The 24,735-nt window shown below is 30.8% G+C and overlaps 2 protein-coding genes across 2 annotated transcripts; both read left to right on the top strand.

Moving 5' to 3' along the window:
- The first annotated feature begins 1,911 nt into the window (after positions 1–1,911).
- On the top strand, positions 1,912–15,795 carry snx6 (sorting nexin 6). The gene is made up of 14 exons (XM_073826748.1): positions 1,912–1,949; positions 2,086–2,136; positions 4,839–4,943; positions 5,064–5,174; positions 6,294–6,415; positions 6,500–6,623; positions 7,004–7,099; positions 8,971–9,076; positions 10,837–10,912; positions 11,217–11,256; positions 12,772–12,858; positions 13,158–13,317; positions 14,746–14,831; positions 14,925–15,795. Exons 1-14 carry the CDS (start codon positions 1,944–1,946, stop codon positions 14,976–14,978), a joined length of 1,224 nt encoding a protein of 407 aa, XP_073682849.1. The 5' UTR covers positions 1,912–1,943; the 3' UTR covers positions 14,979–15,795.
- Positions 15,796–16,881: 1,086 nt separating this feature from the next.
- eapp (e2f-associated phosphoprotein) lies at positions 16,882–20,537 on the top strand. The gene is made up of 6 exons (XM_073827402.1): positions 16,882–17,021; positions 17,284–17,468; positions 17,553–17,657; positions 19,552–19,669; positions 19,749–19,874; positions 19,959–20,537. The coding sequence occupies exons 1-6, from the start codon at positions 16,951–16,953 to the stop codon at positions 20,269–20,271; spliced, it is 918 nt and encodes a 305-aa protein (XP_073683503.1). The 5' UTR covers positions 16,882–16,950; the 3' UTR covers positions 20,272–20,537.
- The last annotated feature ends 4,198 nt before the right edge of the window (positions 20,538–24,735 follow it).

Raw genomic sequence — 24,735 nt, 5'->3', positions numbered from 1 at the left:
TAATGCCAAGTATTTGGTGTATAGAGATCACTGATGTGTGCTGTTTTATGATGGTGAGTTTTCAGAAGGTTTAAGATTGACACTTGACCATTGGCTGATCATTACCTAAAGTCTATCAGTAACCACAAACTATAACACGGTGAGCTGCAGTGTGGTACAGCATAGATTAGGCTATTATGTTGTTATCTAGATTCTTGTCATAAAATAATTATCCAATACTACTGGATTCTTTCCAACTTATCTGGCTTGAAACAGTTCATAAGTGGGGTGTTTGGTAATAACAGCATCACACTCCACCAGCAGCTGAAGATAAGAAGTTTTTTCTCCATGACTAAAGTGAGTTTGTCACCCTCTAGGGGTAAGTAATCACATTAAACACAATCATATGAACACATCGGTGAGAATTGTTGCAGTGACCCCTATGTACAGACTTTGTTAGTGAATATTTTACTAATAAGACTGTAATGAAGTTTGTTATATTAGCTATTTATAACTTGCTTCTTATGCACTAAAATATAATAATAGTAATAATAACTATTTTATTCATTCACATAATATAATATAAATTGCAATCGAAAAATACAGTAAAACATGTATTTGTAGAGACAAATATACATAAAATATTGGATTAATAAAATAACAAAAAAAGAGAAAACAATAAAGCCAAGCCAATCGAATATATCATAATATAATATAATATCTAAAATGCAATCGAATAATCAAATAAATAATCATAATTAAACATTATTTATTTAATCAATATAGTAAAAATGATAAAAAGATAACAAGAAAAAGTCAGAATAATATATTTTAACATGAATATATAATAATAGCAATAATAACAATAATATAATCTTTATTTGTTTTAATCATATAGTAAAAACATGTACGTGTAGAGACAAATAGACATAAAATATCAGAACAATAAAATAGCAAGAAAAAAGCCAAACCTATAATATATAATAATATAATATAATATAATATAATATAATATAATATAAATTGCAATCGAATAATAAAATTAACATTCATAATTAAATGTTATTTTATTCATATAGTAAAATTTATAAAAAAAAAAAGATGACAAGAAAAAAACAAAATAATATTAAAATGAATATATAATAATAGTAATAATAACAATATAAACGTTGTTTATTTTATTCATATAGTAAAAACATGTATGTGCAGAGACAAATAAACATAAAATACATCGGAATAATAAAATAACAAGAAAAAAGCTAAACCTATAATACAATATAATAATATAATATAATATAATATAAATTGTAATTAAATAATTAAATAAACAATCATAATTAAACGTTGTTTTATTCAAATAGTAAAAAATATAAAAAGATAACAAGAATAAAGCAATATAATATTAAAATTGTTAGTAATAATAATATAATATAAATAATAGTAATAATAATAATAGCAATAATAATAATAGCAATATAAACGTTGTTTATTTTATTCATATAGTAAAAAGATGAATGTGCAAGAAAAGAAAAGAAAAAAGCTAAACCTATAATACAATATAATATAATATAATATAATATAAATTGTAATTAAATAAATAAATTAAACAATCATAATTGAACGTTATTTTATTCAAATAGTAAAAAATATAAAAAGATAACAAGAATAAAACAATACAATATTGAAATTGTTAATAATAATAATAATATAATAATAATAATAATAATAATAATAATAATAATAATATTTTAACGTCAAAAAAGCCAAACCTATAATAATAGAATAGAATAGAATAGAATAGAAATCGAATAATAAAATAAAAAATCACAATAATACGTAAAATCTGAAAACCTTGAGCAGTTTGTCGGTTTGTACTTGAACACTTGAAGGCTCCACCTCTCCGCTTTCCTGCCCCAGTGACGTCACGCACACTCCGCCACATTCATACTCCACCCGCAGCAGCCATGATGGTGGGTGCTTTTCTCTCTTACTCCCTCCACCCTATTATTTACACCTACAATCCTCCGATGCGTCGACTACTAACGAGCATCTGTCGTGTTTACGTTCCGATCGTTCGTTCTGATCTTTCTGTGTGTCTCTCCACAGCAAGAAGGGCTGGACGATGGTCCCGATTTCCTCTCGGAAGAGGACAGAGGAGTAAGTTTTTTTTTCTTTCCTCATTTCTATTCTCTCTCTGTCCTCCCGCTGTGTGCGGTGCATGTTTGTTGTGTGTGTTTGTAGTCAGAGGACGTGTGTATTACTGCTGGTGTCACTGTGGCCCAGTGTGTGTGTCCTATTCGAGTCCGTCCGTTCACTTCCTCCTGACAAACCTCACACACACAAACCCATGTATACACAATGATTCGCCTTACACTCTCGAGTCTGATGACAATGCCAGAAACTAGGACAAGAACCCACAAACCACATCATGCCATTAACCAGAAACTCATCTAGCTGGTTAAAAAACCCTGTTAAAGTTAAAGAATAAGCGAGCAGTGTGTCTGTCAGGCAGCAGTTGGTCTCTATCATCGATCTAAAGGTTCATCTGTTTGCATTTGTGCAAATTTCCTAGTGCAAACCTGTTACTTTACATAATTGTGTGGCTAATTCTTATCTGTATAAAGTTGATGCAATGTTACATTGTAATGTAGCATCAAATGAACAATGTTGCTCTATATTGATACAATGTGACTCTTAAAGGAGTAGTTCACTACTTGTCATCCAAGATGTTCATGTCTTTCTTTCTTCAGTCGTAAGGAAATTATATTTTTTGATGAAAACATTTCAGGATTTCTCTCCATATAATGGACTTCTATGGTGCCCCCGAGTTTGAACTTCCAAAATGCAGCTTCAAAGGGCTCTAAACGATCCCAGCTGAGGAAGAAGGGTCTTATTTTGCAAAACAATTGGTTATTTTCTTTAAAAAAATACAATGTATGACCTTTTTAACCTCAAATGCTCATCTTGTCTAGCTCTGTGTGTATTCTGTGTAGAGATTAAAAAGTATATAAATTGTAAATGTTTTTAGAAAATAACCGATCGTTTCACTAGATAAGACCCTTCTTCCTTGACTGGGATCATTTAGAGCCCTTTGAAGCTGCATTTTGGAAGTTCAAACTCTGAGGCACCATAGAAGTCCATTATATTGAGAGAATATTAAAAAACATAACTTATTTACGACTGAAGAATGAAAGAAATGAACATCTTGGATGACAAAGGGGGTGAGTAGATTATCTGTTTTGTTCTGAAAGTGAACTCCTTTAATTGTAACATTATTTTTTATTTACAGTTATACCTTTCAAAAATATTCTACTGTAGTAGTACTTTGGTACTTTAATGCTAGTGTATGTAGTACTAATAGGTATTTTTTAAGTATACCCTGTTACTTTCATGTTATATTGTCAGTTTCAGGGCTGTCAAACGATTAATTACATCCAAATAAAAGCTTATGTTTACATACTGTATATTTATTATGTATATATAAATACACACACACACATACATTTATATATTAAGGAAACATATTTTTGATTTCTATATTTCTATATAATATTTATATATATCTATTTATATTTATATTTATATATAATCTAAATCATATGAATGAATATATATATATATATATATATATATATATATATATGTGTGTGTGTGTGGTTTTTTTTTTTTTTGGAAATCTGCATTTGTTGGATCCAAAGTAAAATGTAATTTATTCCTGTGATTTCAAAGCTGAATTTTTAGCATCATTACTCCAGGCACATGATCTTTCAGAAATCATTATAATATTTTGATTTGCTGGTAAAAAAAAATATTTTATATTATCATTATTATTATGTTGAAAAAGCTAAGTAGAATTTTTTTCAGATTTCTTTGTGGATGCTTTTGAAATTTGTCAAAAGTGATGATAAAGACAATGTTACAAAAGATTTCTATTTCAGAGAAATGTTGTTCTTCTGAACTTCCTATTCATCAAAGAAACCTGATAAAAATCTGCTCAGCTGTTTTCAACATAATAATAATAAATAGTTATTGAGCAGCAAATCAGAATATTAGAATGATTTTTTTAAATGATTTTAATGATGCCAAAAATCAGCTTTGAAATCACAGGAATAAATTATATTTTAAAATATATTCAAATAGAAAACAGTTGTTTTAAAAGGTAAAAATATTTCAAAATTAAAAAAAAAAATTCTGTACTTGGGATCAAATAAATGCATGTTTGGTGAGCAGAAGAGACTTCTTTTAAGACACAAAAACTTTTGACTGGTAGTATATAATACTTACTACAGAATTTGTTACTGCAAAACTTTTATTAAATATAATATTTAAAAAAATCTCATTAATAAATTCTACAAATATAAGATCATTTAACAGTATTATAATGACTTTACAGTTAAAGCTAACTGCCTAACACTGTTTTGTATGAGATTTAACATTTATTATATGTATATTGTAGTTGTTGAAAAAACTTGATCATTTTTTTTAGTAAATTTTTAGGTTAAATTCATGTATTTGCATAAGTGAAAGTGTATCTTTTAGATGCAATTTCTTTAAAGTTGTTCATCGTTGTTAAATTTATTTTTGAAAGTACAAATATTATGTTTCCTGTGGAAAATGTTGTTCAAAATTGAGTAAAATTAACATAGTGCTCTGGTCATTGCTTAATATGTTATGTCTTATACATAAATGCAACCATATGCATTAAAAAAAGTTTTGCAATTTGACAAAACTTAATGATTTTTGTAATATTCAAAAAATGAATGCAGTACGATTGCAACAGACTCCATCTCCTGTGATCCTCACAGTTTGAGCTTTTGATGCTATTAAATGACACTGTATTTATATATTTATTTTAATAGCCAAGGGCAGTGAATGTGGATCTTCAAACCGACGCTACACTACAGGTGGACATTTCAGACGCTCTGAGCGAGAGAGACAAGGTCAAGTTCACCGTCCACACAAAGGTACACAACATCCATGAATAAAAACTACCAGGCTTGTGTGTTTTCAGCCCTGTCTGTAAAATCTACTTTATGCACATGATCATTGATTATGTGATGATTTATGTTTTGTTTTTTTTCCAGAGCACTCTACCTAATTTCAAGCAGAATGAATTTTCAGTGGTCAGACAGCATGAAGAATTTATCTGGCTCCACGACTCGTTTGTGGAAAATGAAGAATACGCTGGTTACATTGTAAGTACCCTTAAGTGTTTTGCATATAATAGTATGTTAAGTTTGATTAGTGATGTAACAGCTGGCCTGTTAATTGCAATCACAAGTCAGTTGTTTGCAGTTATGCTAGTAATGTGATTCTTTAATTTGCTTTACGCTGGACGCTTGTTTGAACTCTGTGGCATATACTCTGGGTTAAACACTGCTTCATTATGTGTGTTTGAGAGCGGACGTTCCAGCTGCTCTTGCCAAGGCTGAAATCACTGCTTAATGTCCTTTTATAGGCCTGGTGTACAAGTCTGTTGTCACATGACGAATGTCATTTTGTTGTTCAGGTGCATGAAAAAAAGGAAGTATCTTTGGTGCAGTATCTATTGCGGTTATATTAGTTGAAACTATTTTTAAACTAGAAAAGTAAACTGATGTGTGATATGCACTCTGTCATATTCATGGTATTTAAAGTTTGCGGTCATATTTTGTTTTTATTTTTAAGAAATGAATGCTTTTATTTAGCAAGTACATCTTAGATTGCTCAAAAGTGACTGTAAAGACATTTATAGTTACATTTCTGTTCTTTGTAGTCTTGAAAATGTATCACAGATTCTACTAAAATATTAAGCACAACTGTTTTCAACATTAATTATAATACGAAACAGCAAGTCAGCATATTAGAATGATTTCTGAAAAATCATGTAACACTGAGGATGAGTATTGATGCTGAAAATTCAGCATTTCGTCACAAAAATAAAATGCATTTTAAAATATATTCACATAGAAAACTATTATTTCAGTTTGTAAAAATATTTTAAGATTTTAATATAACTGTGTTTTTGGCCTGCTTTTATTGGCTTATTTTCTGCATTATTTTAAGTCTTTTGCTATCTGTCTAATATAGTTTTATCTTCTGGGATACTCAGAATAATACTCAACAAAGAAAGAGTCCCGGCACTGACTGCCATTTACAATATCATCAAAGCAGCCTGAATTATTTATAGCACTTTGCATTAGGTACAGCAGTGTGAGCGATTGCTTTTTTCATTCAGTAAATGATGATATTACGAATCCCAGAGTTTCATTACAAGCACAGTTTTGGGAATCATAATGCCACTTGAATAGCTAACCAAAAGTCTTTCCCTGTAGATTCCTCCTGCGCCTCCGAGACCGGATTTCGATGCGTCCCGGGAGAAACTTCAGAAGCTGGGTGAAGGTGAAGGATCTATGACCAAGGAGGAGTTCACTAAGATGAAACAGGAACTGGAGGCGTGAGTTGATCATCTTTATTTATGATTGTTAGTGCATTGCAAGTTGCATGATTTCATTATTAATAATATGAAAACGTGTTACAGTGAATATCTGGCCATCTTCAAGAAGACCGTGGCAATGCATGAGGTCTTTCTGTGCCGCGTTGCTGCTCATCCCGTCCTGCGCAAAGACTTGAACTTTCATGTTTTCTTAGAGTACAACCAAGACGTAAGTGTGGCATTTTTTAACTCTGACATTATTGTTCTAAAATTCTTTTTTTTTTTTTTTTTTTTTAAGAAAATGAATCTTGTTTATAATAAAATAAGAATTTGATAATGAATTGAATTGTTAATTTTCCCCAATTAATCCCCAATTAATTAAATTATTTTTCTCTTTGTATTTGAAACTTGGACACAAACCAGCTAATCAGATTATTCACAAGAAAAGTGCAAACAGCAGATGAAATTGTGCAAAGCAAACCAGATGAATATTTAATTAAAAATCCAAAACAAATATAGAAATGCAAGTGTCTTTTTCAATGGGTATTAAAAAATATTTCTGAGCATTTAATTGTTCATTTGCCCTTGGATTTTCACTTGTGATTACAGCTGAGTGTACGAGGGAAAAACAAGAAGGAGAAGCTGGAGGATTTCTTCAAGAACGTGGTGAAGTCTGCAGATGGGGTTCTTGTGGCTGGAGTGAAGGTCAGTTCAGTCTGTGGCCTTCTTCCAAAGTCACGTGGTTGTTTTATGTGACTCTGCTTTAGAAATTAGGGGGTGGAGAGAGAGGCCACGACGACAGCCACCTTTCTGAGAAATTATTTACTTTGGCTTGAGCTTCTTTGTGTTTAGCAGTGCGTTAAATGATGGTTTATGATTCTCTGGTAAATGCTTTACTAGAAGTGGAATGCACAATGGCCAAGACCAAAAATATAGTCAAAAATATATTACATTTCAAATGTTTGTGGTCATAAGAAGTCTTTTATTCTCATCCAGGTTGCATTTTGTTGTTCAAAAATACTAAAAATATATATAATATATACACATATTTTTTAATTGTTGTTGTTATTATTACAATTTAAAATTAAAAGTTACAAAAATATTTTTTTTCCTTTTTTTTAATATTTTTTAAAATGTACTTTATTCATGTGATGCAAAGCAAAATTTTCATCTGCCAATACTAGAGCAAAATGGCCAAAATGAAAAGTATAGTCAAAATACATTGCATTTCAAATATTGAGGGTCATAAGAAAAGACTTATGCTCATTTGGGTTGCATTTTGTTTTCAAAAATTCAGTAAAAAAAATAAATCAATAAAAATAAAATTATTTATTAATTTATTTATTGTTATTACAATTTAACTTTTTTTCATATTTAAAAAAAAAAAAATATTCATGTAATGCAAAGCTGAATTTTATACTTCAGCAAAGTGGCCAAAACGAAAAGTATAGTCAAATAACATAAAGTCAAAAAGTCTTATGCTCATCCAGGTTACATTTTGTTGTTCAAAAATACAATAAAAAAATAAAGTAAATGAAAATAAACAAATAAATGAAAAACACACACCTATATTATTTCTTTATTATTACTATTGCAATATTTTTTTTTCTTTTTTAAGTATTTTCTTAAAATGTCATTTATTCATGTGATGCAAAGCTGAATTTTCAGCGGCAAAATGGCCATTTTATAGTATAGTGAAAAATACATTACATTACAAATGTTGAGGGTCATAAGAAGTGTCTTATGCTCATCCAGGTTGTATTTTTATTATTTGAAAATACAGTTAAAACACACACACACACACACACACACACACACACATTTATTTATTGCTATTATTCCAATTTAAAATATTTTTTTCTTTTTTAATATTTTTAAAATATATAATTTATTCATGTGATGCAAAGCTGAATTTTCAGCAGGCAATACTTCAGCAAAATGGCCAAAATGAAAAGTATAGTCAAAAATACATTCAGTTTCAAGTTTAGGGTCATAAGAAGTCTCTTATGCTCATCCAGGTTTGTATATATAAAATTTATAAAATGAATAGATCATTTGTATTATGTTACAAATTATTTCTATTTCAAATTAATACTTTTCTTTTGAACTCTATATTTCCTAAAAATAAGGAATCATGCGATTTGAGCAGCAAATCAGCATATTAAACTAATTGAATGTGATCACCGATGATGTGACACTGAAGACTGAAAATTCAGCTTTGCATCACATGAATAGATACATTTTTTTTAATATTCAAAGAGAAAACAATTGTGTTAAATTATTTTATACATATAGTTTAATATGCTGATTTGCTGCTCAAATCGCATGATTCCTTATTTTTTAGTAAATATAGAGTTCAAAAGAAAAGCATTAATTTGAAATAGAAATAATTTGTAACATAATGCAAACGATCTATTAATTTTGATCAGTTTAATGCATCCTTGCTGGATAAACATTAATTTGACAAAACATGTCCATTTCATCATGTTTCATCCCAAAATTATATTGTTTCTCCATGAGAGTCACCTCTTAGATTTTACTAAACAGTCTATTTATTTATTTATTTTTTATCACAGGACGTTGATGATTTCTTTGAACATGAGAAGACATTCCTTTTAGAGTACCACAACCGTGTCAAAGACTCATCTGCCAAATCTGATCGAATGATCAGGTCTCACAAAAGTAAGTTGTCTTATTTTTACGGGTGAACCCATTACACTTTTATAAATGCTTGTTTCTCACATTTCCATGTGGCGTCAAGGATAAGGCAAGGTCAAAGTTCTCCAGTCACAGGAAGTGTGTATTATAAAGCTAAATTTATTAAGCACAACCAGTACCTCTGCTAATGAAATTCCAGATATCATCCCAAAACAAAAACAATACTGTTTTATCATTGGGCTTTTAAGCTTTTCCAAGGTTAATTTAATATAACTTATACAGTGTCAAAGCTGTGAACTATAAATACGCCCATATCATGTTTCAGTGTCTGTGGATGAGGACGTTTCCTCATTTTGCAAGGTTTGGTTCTGTTTGTGTTCATTTTAAATTTGCCAGCAAAACTGGACACTGGAACGGTTGGTTTTCTTTGTTAGGAGTGATAACAGGAAAGCAGTTCATAATAGTGCTTAGTAGGTAAACGTGCCATTCGTCAGGAAGCCAGCAAACGTCAGGTGACTCCATTGACTTTTTAAAACTCAGTTGTTCTCCCTGAGGAAAAGTATCTGATGAAATGCAATGCATTGTGTAAAATGATCTGAATAATGTTTAGAGATTTTAATGCAGCACTTTCTGTTAATGCAGATGAATTAATTTCTTGCATCAAATATCTTTCCAATTCCGAGCCAAATGTTTTGTCTTTTCCTTGTGTGCCGTGAGTCTTATTGGCACAACACTGAAACATGATCTGGAAAAGCAGAATGCTGTGAAACAGTGTTAAGTGCTGCACCACTTGACTCAATGAATGTGTGAAGCATTAAAGGTGCCATAGAATGCATTGATACAATATTTTAAATTGTTCTCTGATATCTACATAGAAGGTATATGACATAGGAAAGGAAAAGTTTTAGGTCCATTTACAACCCCAGGATTTGTCCCTAGAATGAAATGGTCTGTTATTGCCTTATTTGGAAGGTTCATGAATAATAATGAGAGCTCTGCTCTGATTGGCTGTTTCACAGAGCGGCTCATTTCAGATACTCGCACATAGTGAAAATATATATTTAATTACGGAGCTTGAGCCACTATTAATATGTGGTTCATTGAAACTGCCGTTTGAATGCGTGATCATTTTACTTTCACTTTTGTGATCGCATATGCTCTGCCTCTGTGTAATGTTATACTACAGCAGAAGTAGTTTAGATGCTTGTTAGTGATGCTCAGGATCTGTAAATCATTCACCATCGTTCGTGCAGTCATCTCTCTGTTTATGTGGTGAGTGAAATCTTATGTATAGCTAACCGTGGCGTGTCCCTTCATTGACTCGCCTTATTCTATTAGAACGCATTATTTGTTTTCCTTGCCTTTCTGAGTAAGTTACAGACACCAACCATCCCTGCACTTAACATCTCCTGCACAACCTGGAATATAACGTTTATTCCCATGATCTGCCATTTTTGCTATTGTCCTCGATTTGTTTGTTTTTTTCACAATAGCCTAGCTGCAGAACTTCTGATGATTGGGCTATGCAAATGTTGGGGGCGAAACTATTAATGATAATGCGTAATAGTCTGTGTTATGTTAGGATTAGCCTATTTTTCGGTGGTCCTTTGCAATCACCAGATTTATATAAGAAGGAGGAAACGATGGTGTTTGAGACTCATGGTATATCATGTCCATGTACAGAACTGTTATTATTCAACTATGCCAAGGTAAATACAGTTTTCCGTTCTATGGCACCTTTAACAGAATTGCTTTGTGTAGAGATCTAACAGGATGTGTTTCAGGTGCGGCGGATGATATCAACAGAATCGCCTCCACGCTGTACACCTTAGGAACCCAAGACTCCACAGATCTGTGCAAGTACGACAATCATTTCCCATGTAGATCCAAATGGAAATGTTTCAGGGTTGTTTACACTGAATGCGTTCCGCTACTTTTCCATTGTTTGTCTTTGCAAATATGTGCTAGATCACACGACTTGCAGATGACACAGCACTCAAGTTAAAATACATTCAGCTTTTGAAAAACACATCTTCAGGGCTTTTTTGTCACATTTCATAATCTGCTTCTCACGTTTTTCAAAGCAAAAATGCATTCTTTGTGAATGTCCCGTCTTTTTACTAAATCAAATCTTTGACTTTCTGTTTTGTTCCCTCCTAAACAGATTTTTCCTAAAAGTATCAGAGCTTTTTGAAAAAACACGGGTAAGTGTTAATTTTAATGTAGGTGCATTTTTAATACATGGTGGTTAAAGTTTAGGCCTTAATTTAAACCTGGGAGTATTTTTTTAAAATATTAAAACATTTAAAACAAAGAAACAATATGGCATAAAATTAATAAAAATATCAGCAACATTTTACAATAAACTATATTGTAATATATATAATTATATATATATAATTGTATTTTTATATTTTAATTAATTTAGTTATATGTGCTTTTGTCATTCTTATATATATATATATATATATATATATGTGTATGTGTGTGTGTGTGTGTGTATATATATATATATATATATATATATATATATATATATATATATATATATATATATATATATATATATTAAATGTAATTTTTTTTTATAAATATATCATTTTCTTTTTATATTTTAAATGTTATTTTCATTTAGTTTTATGTGCCTTTCTCGTTTTTATTTTCATAAATGTATCATTTTATATTTTAAATGTTTTTTATTTTATTTTGTCATTTTTAGTGTTATATATATAATTTTATTTGTATATTTTAAATTTTATTTTCATTTAGTTGTATGTGCTTTTGTCATTTTTGTTTTATTTATATAATATAATATAATATATATATTTTTTTAATGTTACTTTCATTAAGTTTTGTGCTTCAGCACATATATATATATATATATATATGTATATGTGTGTGTGTGTGTGTGTGTGTGTGTATATATATATTAAATGTAATTTTTTTTAAATAAATATATCATTTTATTTTTATATTTTAAATGTTATTTTCATTTAGTTTTATGTGCCTTTCTCGTTTTTATTTTTATAAATGTATCATTTTATTTTTATATTTTAAATGTTTTTTATTTTATTTTGTCATTTTTAGTGTTATATATATAATTTTATTTGTATATTTTAAATTTTATTTTCATTTAGTTGTATGTGCTTTTGTCATTTTTGTTTTATTTATATATATAATATAATATAATATATATTTTTTATGTTACTTTCATTAAGTTTTGTGCTTCAGCTTTTTTAATTTCAGTTTAAGTTTTACTAATTTCATTTCTGTTAGATGCCAAAGCAACATTATTAATTTTTATGTTTTTGTTTTTAAGTTCGTTTCTCATGTATAATTCATTTTAAGCTTTATTTCAATTACAAAAAAAGGAAAAAAATGTTTTAAGTTTTTTGTTTTAGTAAACAACACTGAAATAAAGCTGAAATATTTTATTAACATTACTTTTTTTTTTGAAAACTAAAATCATTAAAAATCTTTTTTTTAATTGAAAAAAATGTATTAGTTATTTATAATGAAATTTATATAAAAATGTTGTCTTTTACTTTTCAAGTATTTTGTGACTGCCGTAAGGTGAAGAAAAGTTCATTTGCTGTGTCTAACCTCAGCAATTTTTGTCAAAAGACAAGGCAGAATTTGATGAATCAGAGAGTTAGGGGTTGTAAAGTCACTCACCTCTTCCTCTTGGTTGTTTTTTTTTAACTCTGTTTCCTGTGCAGAAAATTGAAGCGCGCGTGGCGGCCGATGAGGATTTGAAACTTGCCGACTTGTTGAAGTACTACCTCAGAGAGTCGCAAGCCGCTAAGGTAGAGACGTGTGGTCAGCATGTTGAAGTGGTCATTAAAGGGCTTTCCTACATTAGCCAGTGATTTGTTGCTGTAGCCCTGGGTTACAATGTAATTGAGCTACAGATTCTGACCTGACTGTCCAAAGCAAAACAGTGGAACGGTGAACTCTCAGACCATAAGATTCAGTTTAATACAGTATTGATTGTTTGTTACAGAGGATTGATCTTTTGCTATTCATAGCTGCTTCCTGACCCAGTTTAAAATGCTTTTAGATTGTGTGTTTTCCTTATTTGTAAACTGCATTATCTCTGCCACAGGACCTCTTGTACAGACGAGGAAGAGCATTAGTTGATTATGAGAATGCTAATAAAGCTCTGGACAAAGCCAGAGCCAAAAACAAGGATGTCCTCCAAGCTGAAACCACACAGCAAGTGTGCTGTCAGAAGTTTGAGAAAATCTCTGAATCTGCAAAACAAGGTACTGTATATGTGGCTTCAGTACAAAAATACTTGATTTTACATTGTTTCCTAACCAGACCCAATGTAATTGAAGTCACTCTTCCTTTCAAGTCGCCATTTGTTGATTGCTTGGTTTTAATAGGCGCTACAATAGTTGGCTCCACCCACTGTTATGTCATTGGTCCAAAATTTGACTCGGCAGATCTGATTGGTTCTGATTGTGTCAATTCACAATCCAGGGCTGAATGAACAATCAAAAGTAAACCAAAATAAACTTAATTTGTGATATTGCTTAATGCTATTATAAAATTGTTACTATCAAAAGTTACTATCACTATTATCAAAAGGCTATGATTTAATAAAGTAAATATATGCAAAGCATATTTTAGCATATTGAAGCGTGTGAGTGTCCAGAAGTGGGTTTAATCAGACTAAATGATGAGAAGTCTGTCGTTTTCACTGGAATATCTAGTTATAATGTTTTGATTGAACATTACAAGATCAGAACATTTAAAAAAAAATTAAACGTATGCAATTATTCACAATCAGATCTATAACATGCATTTAGAATTGAATTTTTATTTTATACTGACTTTAACCTGCTTATTGAGGTTTTCTGCCAAAATAAAAACTTGATTATTTAATATTTGAAAATTAAGACGCCAGAAATAATAGTATTGTAATTTTATTTATACTGTATAATAAGTATTATAACTGTAATTTAATGTTTAGTGTTTTAATTTAGTGTTATAACCATTATGAATAATAATAAATAAGTCATTAAGAATAAATTAATATTATTATTATTATTAAATACAATGTTTTTTATTTAGTAATAATAATCATAATAATAAATAACAGTCGTTGTTAAGAAGAAAAGAAGTTGTTGTTTAATCATGAAACTTTGGGCTAAATTGTGCAGCCCTGCGAGTAAGGACTTTTTAATAATTTTTTTAAACAAATTTTTCACACTGTGAATTATAATTAATGGTACTATTATTATTAATACTACTATTATTATTAATACTAAATACAATCCTTTTATTTTACGGTAATATTACAACAGTAGTATTTATTTGTTTGATATTTTTTATTTAGTAATAATCACTAATAATTATAATAATAAATAACAGTCATTGTTAAGGATAAATTTTATTCATTTATTAAATTATTTGGTCATGTTCTTTCTAAGTTTTATCCCTCAAATCGTACAGCCCTACTATTGCTTTCAATTTGCACAGAGAATTTAGTTTTCACAAGGTGTTACGTGGAAATGTGTTTTTGAAAATGAACTCGATGTTAAATTGTTATGTGGCATATTGCTTTTAACCTTAGGTTCCTCTAGAGAGACTGTGTTTTATTAAGATTACTCTGAGTCACTTTGAATAAAAGCATCTGCTAAATGTCTATTCGCTCACTAAATATTAATGCTTGTTTTCCCATTTAGAACTGATAGATTTCAAGACACGGCGAGTAGCAGCATTCAGAAAGAACTTGGTGGAACTGGCTGAGCTGGAACTCAAACATGCCAAGGTTTCCATTCACTTCACACTGTGACTCTTCAGTGATGTCAGATGCACGTATTGTTTATTCATGATACGCCCTGATCTCTCTCTCTCTCTCCAGGGGAATCTACAATTGCTGCAGAGCTGTCTGGGGGTCCTGAAAGGGGACACTTAGGTCCTCTAACCAGGTTCTCCATATAGGGCTTTCCCTGCTTTGGTCTCGTCTTCATTCGGAAGATGGAGGAGAGAACATACCTGGGGTCAGTTTGTCTAAAGAGACGTCTGTACTTACCACTACCAGAGACACCATACTCCCTCCACAACCCCCCCTAAAGTGAGGCAGTCCACTGTGGAAGATCACCCGATCCACACAGCACAAGATATACGACTTCATTTAATCACACATTTTTAACTTTTAATTGTTAATTGTTTTCCATGGGAGTCGCTACATCGTTTTCGACTATTTTTGTCCCGTTTCTCTGTTTCGTTTTTCGCTTGTTTTCGTTTTCCCTGTTGTAATCTTCGAAGTTAGTTTTGGTGATCTGTGTGTGGATGCTGCTCAGATATCTTGTTCAAGTTGAGCTGATTGTTATTACAATTAAAGTGTATGGTCACTCAAAGCCTTGTACATGTGTTAGTTTTCATCGTATAGCTATGGATCATCGTAATCAGACTAATTTTCTGCAAAGCGGTTTATTCCTCTTTCTTTTCATTCCTAGCAAATAACGCTTCAGTATGTTTGCCTTAAAATGTAGATTAATATGACATTGTTAAAAAAAAAAAAAAGAAAAAAAAGAAAATCTTCCATGGATGCATTTTTTTTTCTCTCCAGACTTTTTTTAAGTGCACTGTATATGAATGTTGTTTTCTTTTTCACAATATGTGACCAAAGCTTCCATTTATACAGATGGAGGAATGCTGACATAAACGCTGATAACAATGATAAAATGACCATGAAAATAACAAAAAATAAATGATGCTGTTTACTTTAAGTGAGATCTTTTTTAATGTCAACAGAAAAGCTGATGGTTTGAATTAATGGGGTAAATAAATAAAGGCAAAATATTGCATTTCTTTAATACAATATAGTTAGAGAGAACTTTCGATAGCTTTTGAGTATTTAGTAAATATAAAAATGACATGAAAATTAATAACTTTACATTTTAATGTTTTTTAAAGAAGTGTTTCTGCTCACCAAGCCTGCATTTATTTGATCCAAAATACAGCAAAAGCAGTAATAATGTGAAATATTTTTTGTATTTAAAGTAACTGCTTTCTATTTGAATATTTTTTTAAATGTAATTAATTGTGATCAAAAAGCTACATTTTTAAGATCATTACTCCAGTCTTCAGTGTCACATGATCTTTTCAGAAATCATTAAAATATGCTGATTCACTGTTCAAGAGACATTTTTTATTATCATTGTTATCAAACAGTTGAGTATTTTTTTCAGGATTCTTTTAAAACAGAAAGATCCAAAGATCAACATTTATCTGAAATAAAAAGCTTTTGTAAAATTATACACTATACCATTCAAAAGCTTGTAGTCAGTATATATATTTTTTCTTTTTGGAAAAGAAATGATAGAAATTAATACTTTATTTAGCAAAGATGATCAAATTGAAATTGATCAAAAGTGATGATAAAGACATTTATAATGTTACAAAAGCTTCCTATTTTAGATAAATGCTGTTCTGAACTTACAAAAAAATCTACTCGGCTGTTTTCAACATAATATTATTAAATGTTTTGAGCAGCAAATCAGAATATTAGGATAATTTCTGAAGGGTCATGTGACTGAGTGATGAAATCACAGGAATACATTACATAAAATATATTCAAATAGAAAACTGTTCTTTTTAAATAGTAAAAATATTCAAAACATTTTTTTGCTGTACTCGGATCAAATAAATGCAGGTTTTGGTTAGCAGACGAGACCTATCTAAAAAAAAAAACATTAAAAATCGTTTAACTGGTAATGTACCAGTCTTTTTTATATATATATATATGCCTTTTATTTTGATAGCTTTATTTTGAAGTCAAAAACGTGACCCGGAAATATTCCATAACTTACATTCCGGTGCAGAAGTGTTAATGAAGCAAAAACACGTTTTGTTTTCATCGTGTTTTACTCGAAATTAGAAAAATGAACCGACAGGAGGATTATGATTCCTATGAGATTGAAGAGCCAAGTGATGAGGAAAGAGCCGAAAGCAGGTAAATAAGAGAAATACTTTCTTTCTCATGTGCAAACATGTAAACAAACAAATGTGACTACAGCTGCTGGATTATGTATTTTTACCAAAGAGTATAGAAGTACACTCTTTGTTTTTTACTTTACATGCCGTATGTATATGAGTAGCCTAATACATTAGTATTGGTATAACGTACATGGCTATTTATTCGTTGTAGCTACGTTTTGTAAACATGAACACCATAAATGCTCTTCAGAGATCAGATTGAGACTGTTTTTTCACAGTTCTGAGGATGAGCTGGATATCCTTCTCAACGGGACCCCAGATCAGAAGAAGAAGCTGATTAGAGAGTATCTGACGGGGGAGAGCGAGTCCTCCAGTGGAGATGAGTTTGAGAAGGAGATGGAGGCTGAGCTCAGCAGCACCATGAAGAGCCTCGAGTGCCGCTGGACCGCATCTTCAACTCAAGGTTTTACAAACACGCATGCATTTATTTATTAGTGTTTCACTTTAAACATCAAACTCACATTTTAATTTAATATTTCATTTACAGGTCAAACGTCTGGCACCAGTGACAACACTACCACAGCAAACAAACAGACTCAGGAGTATGACAGCATTTACTTTGACTCAGATTCGGATGAAGATGGCACAGCTGGTAATTATTCAAAAAGCGATTTTTTTTTATTATTTTCCTATTATACAACACAAATAACAGTTGTTAAAAAAGTAGTTCACTTTCAGAACAAAAATGTACAGATAATGTACTCACCATTACCATTATTTAATACATTATATAATGGTGACGAATAACTCCTTATTGTAAAGAGTTACCGAAAAGTAATTAGTGATCTCAAAACTTAACTATATTAAAGGAGTAGTTCACTTCCAGAACAAAACTGTGCAAATAATGTACTCACCCACTTGTCATCCAAGATGTTCATGTCTTTCTTTCTTCAGTCGTAAGGAAATTATGATTTTTGAGGAAAACATTTCAGGATTTCTCTCCATATAATGGACTTCTATGGTGCCTCAGAGTTTGAACTTCCAAAATGCAACTTCAAAGGGCTCTAAACGATCACAGCCGAGGAAATAATGGTCTTATCAAGCAAAACAATGCTTTTAGTTTATATTCTTTTTTAACCTCAAATGCTCATCTTGTCTAGCTCAGTATGTACTCTGTGTAGAGATTAAAATTTAAGATCACTAATTACAAAATGAGACTTTTCGGTAATGCTTTACAATGAGGAGTTATCCTTAAATAACTTAAAAAAAAGAAGAAGAAGAAATGACTTAACCTCCTAAATAACTTCCAAAATAAATTGATTAACACTTTTGCTTTTATTTATTTTGGAGCTTCTTTTTTTCATGTTTTGTTATTATTTAAGAACATATTTTTATATATTTTTTATAAAAATTTTATAAAAATATATATAAAACTAAAAAATATATTAAATATAACTATAAAAATATGTTTATAATTATAAATATATGTATATGTGTAATTTTTTTTCAAAGAAATCTGTTATGCTCATCAAGGCTGCATTAAAAAAAAAACAGTAATATTGAGAAATGTTATTACAATATAAAATAATTATTACTATTTTAATATAATATAATTTAAATAAATAGTAATCTAATTTATTTTTGTTATCCAAAGCTGAATTTTCAGCATCATTGCTCCAGCCTTAAGTGTCACATGATCCTTCAGAAATCATTTTAATATGCTAACTTATTATTAGAAATGTTTTTCAAATATTTTTTTGAACCTGTAATACTTTTTTTCAGGATTCTTTGATGAATAAAAAGTTAAAGACAAGAGCATTTATCCAAAATAGAAATCTTTTCTAACAATATGTCTTTGCTATCACTTTTTTCCACCTCTTGAATAAAAGTAAAAATTTCTTTCAAAAAATGAAAGAATAAAAATGTACTGACCCCAAACTTTTGAACAGTAGTGTGTATTGTTTGATAAGATTGCTATTTTAAATAAATGCTGTTCTTTTTAACTTTTTATTCATCAAGGAATCCTGAAAAAAGTATCACAGGTTCCAAAACAAATATTAAGCAGCATAACTGTTTCCAGCCCTCATAATAAATCCGCATATTAGAATGATTTCTGAAGGATCATGTGACACTGAAGGCTGGAGTAATTCAGCTTTGATCACAGGAATAAATTAGATTTTAAAGTATATTACAATAGAAAAATGTTATTTACATCGTAATAATATTTCACAATATTACAGGCTTTCTGTATTTTTGATCAAATAAACGCAGCCTTGATTGAGCATAAGAGACTTTTTAAAAAACATCTTACTGTTCCCAAACATTTAAACAGCAGTGTATATTTTTACATTATTATTGTGTGATAGTCTGTACATTTTTTTTTTTTTTTTAAGCCTAGAGCACCAAGTTTTATAAGCTTTTCCTGCTTTTGGTTAGATTTTTTTTGTTTTCGTGTTTAACTAGAATGTGTAATGAGGGGAAGAGGCGCAATAAAAGGTAAATAAGTTATGTTACAGTAAGTTAATGTGATTTCTCTGCTGAATCAGGCAGCTCTCAGAGTCTGAAGAGAAGGAAGCAGCGCTCCGTTCTCACAAATGATGAGCTGTTATATGACCCAGATGAGGATGATCGAGACCAGGCTTGGGTGGATGCAAAAAGAAAAGAGTACGTTTATGTCACTAAAAAATATGTTTGAACAAATATTTGTGACATTGAGCTTATCTACATTTTTTTCTCCATACAGATACAGAAATCAAAGGCGTCTGCCACCATCAGCAAACAGAAGAAACAAAACAAATGCTCTTCCAAGCAGTGACGCTGTCCTCAACTGTCCAGCTTGTATGACCACCCTGTGCCTGGACTGTCAGAGGTACAGTCACACTCATATTGCACTGTGAAGATTATTTCATAAATATTGTTTCTTTTATTTAATAAAAGACTTATCAACCTGCAGGCATGAGAAATATCAGACTCAGTACAGAGCAATGTTCGTGATGAACTGCACAGTCGACAAAGAGGAAGTGCTGCGCTATAAAACCGCCAATAAGAGAAAGCAGAACCAGCACAGGAAGAAGGCCCGTCAGGAGTCCACATCAACAGAGACCGAAATGGAGTCAAGTGCAGGTCTAACTGATGCACGCTTGGCAGGAATGGATGAAGAAGAGATATATCACCCAGTCAAATGCACAGAATGCTCTACTGAAGTGGCTGTGTATGATAAAGATGAGGTGTATCATTTCTTCAACATCCTAGCAAGTCACTGCTAAGGTTGTTTACTGGACTCATAAATCCAAACCACATATTTTGGTTGGTTTGATGTTGCGCATCATCAGGCAACTTTACTGTAAAGTTTTTGGGGGAAGGAAACACGACTAGATGTGATTTTATTTATAGGGTTTTTATTTGATTTAAATTCAGTTCAAATGTAAACACTTGATTCACTTCATGTAAATTACATTTCATATTTGTGTACGAGTTCTGTTGCCTCTCATATGTTGTTCCCTTTTATTAAATTGTATTTTTATACACAGTAGAGGGAATGGAAATGATTCGAATTAAACAAAAGTGACATGTGAGCATGTTTTAAAGGAACACTCCACTTTTTTTAGAAATATGCTCATTCTCCAACTCCCCCCGAGTTAATAAGTTGGGTTTTACCGTTTTGAAATCCATTCAGCCGTTCTCCTGTTCTGGCGATATCACTTTTAGCATAGCTTAGCATAGATCATTGAATCCTATGAGACCAATAGCATCGCGTTCAAAAATGACCAACGAGTTTTGATATTTGTCCTATTTAAAACTTGACTCTTCTGTAGTTATATCGTGTACTAAGACCGGTGGAAATGCAAAGCTGCGAGTTTCTAGGCTGATAAGATTAGGAACTACACTTCCATTCCGGCGTAATAGTCAAGGAAGTTTGCTGCTGTAATATGGCCGAAGCAGGCGGAGTATTATCAGAAATGAGTTCCCAGCTAGTTTAGCATTTGCACATGTGCTGCGTGGTATTACTGCTCCTGCTTCAGCCTTATTACGGCAGCAAACTTCCTTGACTATTACGCCGGAATGGAAGTGTAGTTCCTAATCTTATCAGCCTAGAAAATTGAAGCTTTGCATTTCCACCGGTCTTAGTACACGATATAACTACAGAAGAGTCAAGTTTTAAATAGGACAAATATCAAAACTCGTTGGTCATTTTTGAACGTGATGTTATTGGTCTAATAGGATTCAATGATCTATGCTAAAAGTGATATCGCCAGAACAGGAGAACGGCTGAATGGATTTCAAAACGGTAAAACTCAACTTATTAACTCGGGGGGAGTTGGAGAATGAGCCTATTTCCAAAAAAAGTGGAGTGTTCCTTTAAGTTTGCTGGAAAATGTGAACGGGTTCATTTAAATTTTTTCATTTTATAGAAAATTACTTTTTTTTATTAAATATGACACCATCTTTGTGAAGTATGTCGATATTGTGCATTTAATTATTATTATTTTTTTATATCGTTACTTTTATTTACTTTTATTTTGTTATGATCTGGACCGGAAGGGAACGGTGGGACCAACACGAGCCGGCTGAAAATATGGCGTTGGGAGATGCTTATAAATATAAATTGTATTTTATTATAGAAAGGCCAAAAGGTCATATATGAAAAGGCTGGTAACATTTTACAATTAGTTATAATGTCATTGCGCCATTTTAAAGCAATACTCCACCTTTAAGACAAATTGTGCTATAAGCCAAAACTATTTACTAGATGTCAGTCATGGTTTCTTTTCAGTTTTATTCAAGTATCATTGAGATACTATTATACTTTATTAATATTTAAAATTGTTTTATTTTTATATTTTCTGTATTTTCGTTTTAAAGGTTTAGTAGTTTTGTTGTGTTAGTGTCATTTTTATTATTTTTTTTTATATAGATTTTTTTTTTAAAGTCTCTTCTGCCCACCAAACCTGCATTTATTTGATCCAAAAGTACAGCAAAAACAGTACAATTTTGAAATATTTTTAATATTTAAAATAACTGTTTTCTATTTGAATATATTTTGGAATATAATTTATTCATGTGATTTCAAAGCTGAATTTTTAGGATCATTACTCCAGTCTTTAGTGTCACACGATCTTTCAGAACTCATTATAATGTTCTGCTTTTCTGCTCAAAAACATGTATTATTATTATGTTGAAAACAGCTGAGTAGGATTTTTTTTCCAGGTTTCTTTGGTGGATAGAAAGTTCAGAAGAACAGCATTTATCTGAAATCGAAAAATTTTGTAACATAATAAAGGTCTTTATCATCACTTTTAATCAATTTAAAGCATCCTTGCTAAATAAAAGTATTAATTTCTATAGATTCTCTCTCAAAAAATTATACTAATTCCAAGCTTTTGTTTGGTATAGTGTATAATGTTAAAAGCTTCTTATTTCAGGTGAATGCTGATCTTTGGATCTTTCTATTCATTAAAGATGAAAATGTACTCAACTTTGTTTCTTGAACAGCAAATCAGCAAGTTAGAATGATTTTTGAAGGATCGTGTGACACTGAAGACTGGACTAATGATGACTTTTATTTTGCAACTCTACAATATCCCTCCATTTCTTTTCCAGCACATGACTTTTATTTTGTTATGATCTGGACCGGAAGGGAGCGGTGGGACCAACACGAGCCGACCGAAAATATGGCGTTGGGAGATGCCTGGAAACAATTATCTTGGTTTTATTACCAATATTTACTCGTAACAGCTCTTTATATGTTGGAGCCGTGGGAACGAACTATCTTCAGTATCCTTTTTCATCAAATACAGCGCGTTATATGTGTAAGAAACACCGTTTGGGAAGAGTTCCTACCTCCACATAAGGTATCAGGTTGTTTCCTTACTATCCAAGTGTGTCGTATCGTACGATTAATTAAATATTGTTATAATATACTGAAAATATGTCTTTAACGAATTAGTGTATATTTTCGACCGACGTTTGACTGTAGAAGGCTGGTGTGCCGATTGTACATTTATTAACGTTACATCTGATTATGCAACAGCTGATTCGTATTAGGTGCTCTTCAAAGTTATATTTGTTTGCGTAACTCTATACTTCTGACGAATTTAATTATGGGTTACGTTAGTTTTGAAGTGAATGAGTCATGTAAAGTGTTTCTGGTGGGTGTGACGTTTAACATTTGAATAATTGACATAACATGACCTGATTTTCAGGTCTTTTCTAGGAAGACGATTATGAGAACATGCGGTCTTGAATTTCACTGTAACCAGTTTCACTAGCTTCATTCACTTTTTCTGTGAGGAGAAATGTGTTTTACTGTCTGTGGTCACCTGAGTAATGTCAGCTGACTTGTTTTAGTGCAGTTTGTACATTGGTAATCTTTCTAACATTAATATATTTCGCGTCTTATATATTTATATATATATACAATTAAATGTGACCCTGTTTGAGAAAGAAAATTATAAAGCTTATCACAGGAATTACATTTTAAAATATTAAAATAGAAAACCATTATTTTAAACTAATAATATTTCACAATATTGTGTGTATTTTTAATTAAATAAATGCAGCCTTGATGAACAGAAAAGACTTCTTTAAAAAGATTAAAAATCTTACTGATCCCAAACTTTTGAATGGCAGTGAATAAATATATATATATATATATATATATATATATATATATATATACACACACACACACACACACACACACACACACACACACACACACTACCGTTCAAAAGTTTGGGGTCAGTACATTTTTGTTTCTTTTTTTTTTTTTTTTTAAGAAATTAATACTTTTATTCACCAAGGATGTATTAAGTTAATTAAAAGATTACTAAAAGTTAATAATAAATCATTTACATTGTTAAAATTATTTATATTTTGAATAAACACTGTACTTTTTAAACTCGTTATTCATGAAAGAATCCTGGGGAAAAAAATCACAGGTTCCAAAAAATATTTGGCAGCACAACTGTTGATCTTATCCAACATTGATCATTCTAATAATAAATCAGCATATTAGAATGATTTCTGATGGATCATGTGACACTTAAGACTGAAGTAACAGCTGATAAAAATTCAGCTTTTCATCACAGAAATAAATTCTATTTTAAGGTATGTTAAAATAAAAAAAACATTATTTTACATTATAAAAATATTTTGCAATATTACTGTAAATAAATGCAGCCTTGATGAGCATAAGAGACTTCTTTAAAGACTATTACAAGTCTTACTGACCCCAAACTTTTGAACGGGTGTGTGTGTGTGTGTGTGTGTGTGTGTGTGTGTGTGTGTATTTATTTATTTATATTTCATTTATAACTATAACTATCCGGCGTAAAACATGCCAAACTGATTGAAGGGAGCAAGCCAAGAGAGAAAGAAGAAGACAACATACATTTATAACTATAATATAAAAATTTTATTAGTAGTATTCTGATAAGGAATGAGTGTGTGAGTGAGTGAATGAGTGAGTGGTTGTGTCCTAGCACTGGGGTTGCACGAGTTAGTGCAGTCTCAGGACTGGGTTGCGTCAGGAAGGGCATCCGGGTAAAACGTGCCAAATCGGCTGTGCGGATCACTCCGCTGTGGCGACCCCTGATTAGAAGGGAGTAAGCCGAGAGAGAAAGAGGAAGAGTAGTCTTCTGATAAGAAATATACATATAAAATTCAATTCATTTTATATTCATTTTACTGTATTTTTATTTGTTGTTTAATGCACGTACAGTATTGGT

The sequence above is a fragment of the Garra rufa genome, chromosome 21, assembly GCF_049309525.1.
Source record: "Garra rufa chromosome 21, GarRuf1.0, whole genome shotgun sequence".
Lineage (NCBI taxonomy): Eukaryota > Metazoa > Chordata > Actinopteri > Cypriniformes > Cyprinidae > Garra > Garra rufa.
This window is presented reverse-complemented; position numbering and strand designations above follow the sequence as displayed.